Source organism: Rhopalosiphum maidis, chromosome 3 (genome assembly GCF_003676215.2).
Source record: "Rhopalosiphum maidis isolate BTI-1 chromosome 3, ASM367621v3, whole genome shotgun sequence".
NCBI classification, from domain to species: Eukaryota; Metazoa; Arthropoda; class Insecta; order Hemiptera; family Aphididae; genus Rhopalosiphum; species Rhopalosiphum maidis.
The window spans coordinates 37,112,198-37,123,658 of NC_040879.1; the positions used below are offsets into that span (position 1 = coordinate 37,112,198).

Consider the following 11,461-nt stretch of genomic DNA (forward strand, 5'->3'; position numbering starts at 1 on the left):
TGCCGGCGGAGAGCTTGATAATAATAATAATAATAATAATAATACATAACAGCCATAACGGATAATACTATATTGATATAATTTAGTATTGGCGTACAATCCATTTTAACTATTGACTATTAAGGCAATGATAATCGAACGCAACGCTATTACAATAACATATATACGCCGACCCGCGATCATATTAATATAATAAATAATAATTAATTTATTATCTGTGTCTATGTGCTCGGCTGTTGCTGTTATCGCTTATCGTTGGTGCGGACCAATGACTCGGCCGTAGCGTGTATGTGTCATACGCTCCTTACATTTGTTATCAATCCGGTCGCCTTGTCGGAACGCCCGCCACACCTCACGTCCATACACCGGACGAAGATGTCCGATGACTGCTGACGATTGTCGTTGAACGAAAAACCTTTTGGCGCCGTCTTCGGAACAATTCAATCGCGTTAAATCGAATCGCCGCTAGTAGCTGCTGCACTTACGGCCGACTGCCGAGACGATCGGCGTCATCACCGGACCGGACACGAGCACGCGCGCACGCACGCACCGCTGCGTTCTAAAGTAGACCGTCCAGAGCACGGCCGAGACTGATAACCGCTCGAAATGCTGGAATGAAATACCGTCGTTGTTTATTGTAAAATAAACGATTAAGTTTGCGCATCAGACGGAATACATATCGTCGTCGGGTTTTCTTCTCTATTCAAAGGACTATATAACGACGCTCACACTGTCGCAATGGACAGTCGCGGCCGGAAAGTCATCGTCTGCGATAACGGAACTGGGGTGAGTGCTTTTATCCCGCATCCACGATGGTTCTCAATCGTCTATTTCTAACTACTTATTTATACGTTGCTTTTATTTTGACTGTTGTTATCGACACTATCAGCCATGTGCGGTTAGGCCCTATACCTTAATGCAGTCTGGTTGTCCCTTAAACGGCCAGCAACTGTAATCCATACACAGTACAGCTGTTGTAATTAAATTATAACAGCCAGTGGCGGTTATCCTTAAAAATATAGGTGTAGCGAAACATAATAAGTAATCACTCGCCCTCACTAATAATCATCCATATAACATATCCCATCTACCGAATAGTTTATTCAACATATGAAAAAAAATAGTTACTATTATAGCAGTATTATACTGTTAAAATGTTCCAAAGTATTATTTTGTTTTATTCGCATATGAAAAATTTCATAAACAACCCATCTCACCCACCTCGAATTAAAGGTGTAGCAGACGCTACACCTCTTCTATAGAATAGCCGCCACTGAAACAGCCAACTCTATTGAATATTAAACCAATATTAGTTGCAGTTTATCCATTTACAGATACAACAATTATATAAATAGTTAACATTTTTGTAACCTAGGTACTAACATTTTTTTTTTTTTTTTTTATCAAAGTATTTTATTAAATGTTTATTTATTACAATAGATGTTTGAATTTACTGTTATACTAAAGTATTTCTTTGTTTTAGTTTGTGAAATGCGGCTATGCTGGCACTAATTTCCCTGCTCATATATTTCCATCAATGGTCGGTCGACCGATCATTCGTGCACACAACAAAATTGGTGATATTGAAGTTAAAGTGAGTTAGAAATATTTTTGATATTTTTGAAGGTTTATTAATATAAATTTCTAATTGGGTTAATTTATGTTTATTATAAAAGTGTTTATAATCATATTTTAACTCATTCAATTTTATTTTAAAAATAGTTTTAACTTTTCTTTTTATATATCTTTATCGTGATTATTAGGATTTAAAATAATAATTAAGAAACTATACTTTACAACATTTAAATTTTTCTGCAATATATGAGCATAAATTGTAATATATTATATACTTTCATACAAATGGAAATATTATAAAATACTGAAAAAATTCTTGACTAAGTTTGATAATATTTTTGTTCACTCTAATATTAAAGCTAACAACATAAGATTGGATTTAAACATACTTATTAAATTATGGATGGGTTAAATAAATAACTATAAATAATGCTCTGACCTTTTTTTAAAGTCTTGAGATACATTTTATTGAAAGAATAACATTGTTATTGTTATTAATATAGTTATTATTGGTAGACAATGTAATACATATTGTATTTTAATGTTTAAATCTATCTATTAAAAGTTTATTTTAATTTTAATTATTTGAATGTTTTTATTGAAAATGATAAATAATTCAATATTAATTCCTGATGTTGTAATATTTATTTTGTTAAATCATTTTTTATCTATTATAATTTATACCTGGTTTTATAACTGTATATTTAGTAAACAATTTTAAATTCATATAATTCCGGAAACTAGTTTGAAACTTGAATTCATTATTCTAAAATGTTAGGTACTATGTATTATTTTTTTTAGAAGCTTGACCACCTGACTGTTAATACAAATGGTTATTTCTAGTTTAAATACTGTTTCTGAAATATATTCTATCAATTCTTAAAACAACATAGTATGAAAGATGAATAATGTATATATTGTTTAGGTAAGGTGAACGCTACCCATACTTATTAGATAAAGTAAAAATATTATTTATAAAATGTTTATTTGATAAATTATTTATTTGTATATTATACAACGCTGAGTAATTAAAATATATACTTCAAAAGGACGTTACCAGCATGTATTGTCTCCGTCTTACAAATGTAAAACATAGCAAAAACTATTTTGTGTGAGAAAAAAACCAAGTAGGCATAACAGTTATAACTAAGAAGCAAAATATTCACCACCTAAAAAAAACTGACCGTAAAACATCGTTTTCATTTTTTTTTTTTCATACATACAAAAAAAGTTCTTTTTGTTTCAAAATCCATTACTTTTGTGATTTTCAAACTTGAATAACTTTTTCTGTTATTCCGATATCAAAAAAATAAAAACAGTAGTCCATAGATAATGTTTTCAACTATATTGCATATTAATTTGGAGTCTTAACTATCGCTACAACCTGAGTGGTTCTATTCTGTGTTATACACTTGCAAGGTAGAAACAACACATATAGGTAATGTCCTCTTAAAGTATGCATTTTAACTATTCAAGTGTGGATAATTTATAAATTAGTAATTTTTTTGGTGGTCAAGGTTAAAAGAAAAGGTCTATGTAAAAGTAAATGCTTATCAAATAAATGCATGACATTATTTGGTTTTTGCTACTAGAATTACAATTCTACTGAGTATATTTTGTATAATATGGTATAATTTAACAAGTTAAAGTGTTTGGTATATTGATCGTGTTGTATCAGTATTATCAATAGGGTTCGGAATTTTTCGCACTAAAATAACAATAAAATGTATGCATACATATTATGCATAAAAAAAATTTAAATATGCAAAAATTATTATGAAATAATTATTTTTATAGGAATGTATATTATATTATATCAAAACTTTAAAAATGGATAATTACTCAAAAAAAAAAAATATTTTCTAACCATAATTTTTTGTTTAATAAATATTTAGAATAAAAAAAATAATTATTAAAACACGAACACAAACACATTATATAACAATCAATCATTGGGGTGTATTTTTAACACATGTATTCACAATACAATATCATTAACATTGGATATTTTATCAAATGAGCAACTTCAATTGTAATATAAGGTAAAGCTCGGACAGTTATTACCATAATAATAAAAGTTACAACTAATTCTTACTTTTAAGTAAAAAAATGATACGGTAACGAGTGACACTAATAGCAATAATGACAATTCTTAGTAAAAATAAATCATTTATAGTTGAAAAAATATTAAATATAACTTAGCCGTTCAAAATAAATTTACAGTTAATATTCAGTGTAGTATAATTCAAAATATAGGTAAGGCAACAATGTGCTATTGTTTTATGAACATAAATGCATTAATTTGCTTATAATATTTAAATATATGAAATACATTTTTGTATTTTAATTGTTGATATTATGAAATGGATTTTTTTCGAATTAGATTTTTAATATGCTGCTTCCTAAAAAATATGTAAACATGTGAAGTTTTATGCCCTGATTATTAGTTTACGATTATAGTAATAAAATGCTTTATTCACTGCATACTGACTAATGTATATATTATACACTGTTCATTTGGAAATGTTCATTTTACCTAGACATATTAAACTAGCCGATTTTGAACCTTATTCATATCATGTATATTATATATACATATATATCAATAAAAAACAATTATTTATATAAAATATTTTTACAAACTCATGAAGTATTGCTGTATTTATTAGTTAAATTACCTTTAGCTTTATTGTTAATACTTTTTTAGGATTTAATGATTGGTGATGAAGCTAGTCAGTTACGATCCATGTTAGATGTCACATATCCAATGGAGAATGGAATTGTGAGGTTTGTATTTTTAAAATTTTATGTTTAACTAAAAAGAGTTTAGTAATTATTTAATTAATACTTAATAAAATTATTGATAGGAATTGGGATGATATGTGCCATGTATGGGATTATACTTTTGGACCTAAAAAGATGAACATTGATCCAAAAGAATGTAAAATTATGTTAACAGAACCTCCTATGAATCCAATAAAAAATAGAGAAAAAATGATAGAAGTAAGTATAAATAAGTAAATAAATGTATTAAAGTATAAATTAAAAATGTATTGTGATATAGGTGATGTTCGAAAAGTATGAATTTAATGCTGTTTATGTAGCTGTTCAAGCTATTCTAACATTATATGCTCAAGGTTTGCTTAGTGGAGTGGTTGTTGATTCTGGTGATGGTGTTACTCATATATGCCCCGTGTATGAAGAATATGTTTTACCACATTTAACTCGAAGATTAGATATTGCGGGTCGCGATGTCACCCGTTATTTAATAAAGGTAATAATTTTTAAATGTTCATATTTTATTAAATTAATGCAACTTAATTATTTATTTTAGTTGTTACTATTAAGAGGATACGCTTTCAATCATTCAGCTGATTTTGAAACTGTAAGAATGATGAAAGAAAAATTATGTTATGTTGCATACAACATTGAGACTGAACAAAAATTAGCTTTGGAAACTACTGTTCTTGTGCAATCATACACAGTAAGATATTTTTTTAATTATTTAATTTAATCTACAGCTCTTAGGTTATTTTTCTCCACACATTTACTAACTATAAACTTTTTATATTAATATCTCTTACATTTTTAGTTACCAGATGGTCGTGTTATTAAAGTTGGTGGTGAAAGGTTTGAAGCACCTGAAGTATTATTCCAGCCACATTTAATAAATGTAGAAGGCCAAGGTTCGCATATTAGTTTAATGCTGCTTTATCTATTTGTTTATTGCTATATAACTATATCTACAATTTAATATTTATTATCCATACAAATTAAATTTTTTTTTCTGTACATGGCACATGATGTTCTTGATTATTTGATTATTTCTATAATATTTAAATACATAAACTGTTAAAAAATATAGAATTTTTGTGAAAGAATTATTATTTTTGGATAAAGAATATTCAATTGTCTGTAGGTTTAAAATAAGTATCAGTTTGTCTTTTTATGGTTCTTAAACTTGTTTGTTTTTATTAATATAATAATATTATGATAGTGATTTATTTATTATATAAAAATAACAAAAAATATAAATTAACTATTATTTTTCTTTTTATCTTGTAGTTATATTTTTATATTTAATTTTAACTCCTTTTTTTTTTGTAATTTTCTAATACAAATTACTGTGTAATCCGCCAGGTATTGCAGAACTAGTGTTTAATACAATCCAAACAGCTGATATTGATATGAGAACTGAACTATACAAACATATTGTGCTCTCTGGTGGTTCAACAATGTATCCTGGACTACCATCAAGACTGGAACGTGAAATTAAACAACTTTATGTGGAACGAGTGTTGAAAAACGATACAACTACCTTATCAGTACTATATTTCCAACTATACTTTTGAAGTTAATTTTTTAAAATGTCTTAATGATATATTGATTTTTAGAAACTTAAAATCCGTATTGAAGATCCACCACTGCGTAAAGACATGGTGTTTATTGGTGGAGCTGTATTAGGTGAAGTAACCAAGGATAGAGAATCATTTTGGTTATCACGTGAAGAGTACCAAGACAGAGGAATATCTATTTTGGATAAGCTTGGGCCAAGAGCTGGATAAACTGTTATCTCAATATAACTGAATATAAAATATAAGCAATACATTTTTTTTAAACAAAGCCCATATTTATTACCTATTAAAACAATAAACAATGCGCTCGTAAAATTGAACATTAACTCGAAATTGATACGCTTTATAAAAATTACAATTACATTGATTATCTAAATCATAAATTTATAGGTAAAAACAACAAGCTTAACATCTATTCTATAAAATATCTACTTCCAATTTAAAATATGCCTTATGTATTAAGAAAGGTAATTAATAGTAATATAAGAATCTTAATTCTTTTATTTAGATGAGTTATTTTGTTTTTATGTGGGCGCATTATAATATATTATTGTTATATTGTTTATATTTTTTAATTAATATTATTTTTACATACCAGCAAAGCCACTTTATGTTTAAGTTAAATGTTAACAGGAATAGAATTTCTATTTATACTAATTTATACTATATAATTCAATATAATTGGAACACCAAATACCAATATACATTTTTTTCTACAATACATGTTATTTATTTGCTTTTTTTTTAAATAACATATTTTTTATATTTTACCTTTAAATTAATTTATTATGTCAACTATTATGTGTATTACATTTTATTATGTAATTTCAAAAAACATTTATATTTTTCAACTAGGAAAGTATATAAGTGATATAGTTTGAATCGTTATAGTTAAAAATTACAATAAGATTAATTTAAAAGTAAAAAAATATACAATCAAATGTTTACAAAAACTATACAGTAGAAAATTGTCGTAGAAAATAATTTGACAGTGTACCAATGTCTTGAATAAATTATTCCTAAAATATTGTAATTTCATTTAGTAGGGTTTGTTACATTTGTAATTTCCATAAGATATATAACAATAAAATAACGTCAACTTAAAACTGGAGCAATTTAATTGAGTTTTAACTTTACTTTTTTTAATAATATTTTATTCATTTATATTGTTTTAATATATTAATACTAAGCAAGGGAAAGATATAAAATACATAAATTATTTTAACTTAGTTCTGATTCTATTATGATAAAAATTGTATTTATAGTTTATTTTTTCGCATAATTTCCATTTAAGTTTGTGTTTAATTTATGTTGGTTTGTAAAAGTTAACTCAATAATTGTTATTTAAAATAATCAGAAAAGCAAATATGCATTTAACATTTTAAAATCTTTTTTTTTTTTTGAAAATTTAAACAAATTATAATAAGATCAAATTATTTAAATATAATTGTTTATCAAAATGAATTATTAAATCTGTAATCAAATATTAAAAGCACACACTTTCAAGAAATAAGAATATTAGAAAACTTTTATTTTTAAAAATGTTTTGTTTGTAAATTTAAACATTTTGTCTTGAAAAAAATAATGAAACATGATTAGAATTTTATATTTAACAATGTCATAAAAACATAATGTGTTATAGTTAATACTTTTTTATATTTTATTACAATATAACAACAATAAAAAAAAAGTGTATTGAAGTTAATACTTATTATATTTGTAATATCAATGAGTTTAGTTTTATGTTGTAATTTCTTAGTTTAAAATTTTTGTTTTAAGTATGTACTTTAAACTTATAAGAAGAAATTTCAATACTTATAAAATAAGAAATCGTTAAAAATTTTCCTAGACTTCCTTTTTAAGCAATGTAGTAAAATATGGCATGTTTTAAAAAGAATAATTGTACCAGGGAGCTTTTTTTATTCATTATTATACATTATATTTCAAAATTTTTAAATGGTTAAAAATCAATAAACACAAGTGTTGAATTAAATACTTGCATAATATTTAAAAGTTTACAAGATAAATATTTATGTTGCATACATATCATATTTTCACACTGGGTCCGTCCTTGTAGATAACACATTTTAACAATTAATAAATTAAATAAATATTCTTTATCTGTATCTGAATCTTTAATAAATTAACATTTATATTTTATAAATATTAGTGATCCATCACTTCATATTTTTAAATGTTTGCTCATCCTTTAGATTAAATAACGCTATTATACATTAATAAATTGTTTTATTTTTCATTGAAAGAATGTGGTGATAGACAGAGTAGACACTAAATAAGTTAATTTATTTAAAAAATATATTTATTAACTAGTTACCTACTCTATACTAACATTGAAAAACTTATCATGACGACGTCCAAATATTTTTTTTAATTCTAAAATACGATGAACATTTTTTCTAAAATTTGTTCTAAGCTAAATATAGTTTAGATTTTATGTTGGGCAAATAAATGCATTTTTATTGTATCATTTATTATTATAACTAGAATTATACATTTGTTTTTGTTATATTTTTCATAACTAATAGTTTTGCTTTAAAGTTAATTAATACTCTAAATTTAGAAATTATTTGCTTTAAAAAAAATCAATTATTCTATGTATATAATTTTATCGAATGACTTATTAATATTTATCATCAAGGGAACAGTTCTTTTTTTTATTATATAATTAGTTATTCTACAAAACTAATAAACTATTTACATCTGTACACAAATTAATAATTTAATGGTTATTTTGTATTATATTACATAGGTATTTATTATATTGATGACGTTATACAATAATGGATATTATTGTCAAAATGGAAAATATTTCATGTTAGAAAACACTTATAATAATATTGGTAAAAAAATAACTAATAAATTTATTAATAATAACTCACCCATATTATGAAATATGCTCTCAGATAACTCTGTTATCCTTCTAGGCTGGCAATGTCACTTACACTAAAATAGTCATTTATTATGCACGCTCGTCGCATTCATATTATTATTCCAAAAATACTGTCTGTTTTCAATTACTATAAGCAGTAAGAACATATTTTTTTTTGTAAATTTTGCTAGTACACACTTGCTCATTTTTTTTTTTTATCATATCTTGACAAGCATCTTTTAAGAGTTGTTCAATTGTAACTAGTAAACATAAACTTTATTTTGTCTATTTGTCATTTGCTACTGCGCACAAAAATAGGGACTGCCTATTTGGTATACTGATATATGTGATCTATGGTATACGGGTAACAATAATTAACAACATTTAATAATATCTTATGAAAAACAATTCAACTGGCAATTTGTAAAATCCTTATACATTTTAAATATCAAAAATAAGAATTAAGAGTACGCCATACCCTCATGTGTTATTGTCTCTATCTTACTAACGTACATCATAACAAATTTGCGTTTAGCAGAACACATTTTGTGATGTTAGCTTTAATATTATTAGAGTAAATTTACCTATTGGTTATTATTTAATTTGAAGGTAAGAATATTACCTAGAAAATGCTTTTATTGATATTATCATTTTAAAGTGAGTTATAGGTATGTAAAATATTACAATTTTAAAATGTTCATAATCATAACTTAGGTACTTTAAATTTGATAATAACCAATAGGTAAATTTACTCTAATATTAAAGCTAACATCACAAAATGTGCTTTGCTGAATACAAATTTGTTATGATGTACGTTATAGTAAGAATAGAGACAACACATACGCGTCCTCTTAAACAGCAAACAAAAAATACCAACGTAATAATTATAGTTATTGTAATTTAGTTTAAGTACAGAGATACTAGTAGAGTATATAGGTACTCTATTCGGAATGAGATCAGACCTCGGCAGCCAACTTGTGCGCATGGACGTGGCCTTGTTCAACGAGATATGATGGTTGACTTAGTGAGGATCGTCTCATCTTTCTATCCGCCCTGTATCAATCTCATTTTGAATAGTTTACTAGTATACATCAGTAACCAGTATACTAGTATACTATAAACATTCACAATAAAATAGTGAAAATACGAATTTTACCTAACTTATATGTACCTAATGTATGTAATGTAATTAATGAATTAAGTTTTAAAGTGTATAGGTAGATGCAATGGATAGTAAATAGCATTGTGATCAATGTGAATAGCCCGAATAGGCAGGCACTTATCTATTGTAGGTACATATTTTATATTGAACATTACCTATTACGACTTACGAGATAGTCATACAAACAGCTAACATTTATTTATTTTTTTACATTATTACCCATTAAAAATAATTATCCTTCTAGTATAGGTAGGTATATTAAATTACAATATTGTTGTACGACTATAGTGAATTAACAACAATAATAGGTTAGGTATACATTTTTTCAATTCATACATTTTATTTGTATAGGTAATGAAATAAAACAATTATTTTCTTTCAATAAATTTATAAGATTAAAAAAGTTTTAGCGTTTAGCCAATATATCTTGGAAAAGGGTTTTTTAATAATGAAAAGTACCTACTTCAGTGGCGATCAAATGATTTTGTCATGGCCCATGAGAAGGGATATGGCTGATTTTTTAATATTCACTATTATTAATCATTAAAATATAATTTATGATATCAATTTTTTTAAATTAAGGTAAATTGATACTTTACTTATAACAATGTAATATTAACAATATTTGTATCCTGCAGTACTTCATTGGAGGTTATACTTATAATCCCAAGATGAACAGCCATAGTGGACAAACCATTGAGACGACATAAATAAAACATTTTACACTAATTAGTTAAACAAATATTATCGGCAAGTCCAAAACTTAATTTTCTGTAATGGTCTTAGGGGTCATACTATTTTTTTCATCCGAGTCCGAGTGGTAGAGCAAGTAAAATAGGTGATGGTAATTTTTCTTTTATTAGACATTATAAATTTATAAAATAGACTATAGACAATATATATTACAATCTACAGCAGACAGTTTAAATATGTATAATGCGCGACACGGTATATGACTATACGAGACACGAGTGACGAGTACGAAAGCCAAAACACTGTGGTCTGTGTTACAAAATATTGTGACATATGTAATAATAATCAATGAATTGGCCAACTATAATGACATAGCTACGTATTATTGTATTAAGAGGACGTTCTATCCGCATGTGTTGTTTTTGTCTTATTGATGTAGATCACAGCAAAATGTACCGGTCAAGGGAGGAGTGTGTTGTAATTGAATATTCACGATCACCGAGCTGGGTAGATAATTCCCGTGTATTTTGTAAAAGCAACTAAACTTATTAAATATTAATAATAATAACAGCCTTGTTCCTAGAATGAGTAGAACCCAGATAATAATAATAATATACGCTCATAAGCGTTATTCTGAGAAAAAAATTAAAACAAAATGTAATACATTAACTGTATAGTACACAAATGTAATTGTTATAAATATTAAAGAAAAAAAGTCATCATCCCCCCGTTTGACCACCACTGACCTACCCGCCTACCTATTTCGTTTTGTGTACATGTTGCTCC

General features: G+C 26.1%; 1 protein-coding gene across 1 annotated transcript; it reads left to right on the forward strand.

The window, feature by feature from the left end:
- Nucleotides 1-304: 304 nt before the first annotated feature.
- On the forward strand, nt 305-6,415 carry LOC113555754 (actin-related protein 2). The gene is made up of 9 exons (XM_026960278.1): nt 305-786; nt 1,484-1,594; nt 4,283-4,362; nt 4,443-4,578; nt 4,640-4,849; nt 4,910-5,059; nt 5,168-5,261; nt 5,716-5,900; nt 5,970-6,415. Exons 1-9 carry the CDS (start codon nt 739-741, stop codon nt 6,138-6,140), a joined length of 1,185 nt encoding a protein of 394 aa, XP_026816079.1. The 5' UTR covers nt 305-738; the 3' UTR covers nt 6,141-6,415.
- The last annotated feature ends 5,046 nt before the right edge of the window (nt 6,416-11,461 follow it).

What these genes read in the sequence shown, in the direction of transcription:
- LOC113555754 (XM_026960278.1), top strand. Translation starts at nt 739, where the DNA reads ATGGACAGTCGCGGCCGGAAAGTCATCGTCTGCGATAACGGAACTGGG. An exon ending in TTGGTGATATTGAAGTTAAA is followed by an intron (nt 1,595 to 4,282) that starts GTGAGTTAGAAA and finishes ATACTTTTTTAG; the next exon opens with GATTTAATGATTGGTGATGA. An exon ending in ATGGAGAATGGAATTGTGAG is followed by an intron (nt 4,363 to 4,442) that starts GTTTGTATTTTT and finishes AATTATTGATAG; the next exon opens with GAATTGGGATGATATGTGCC.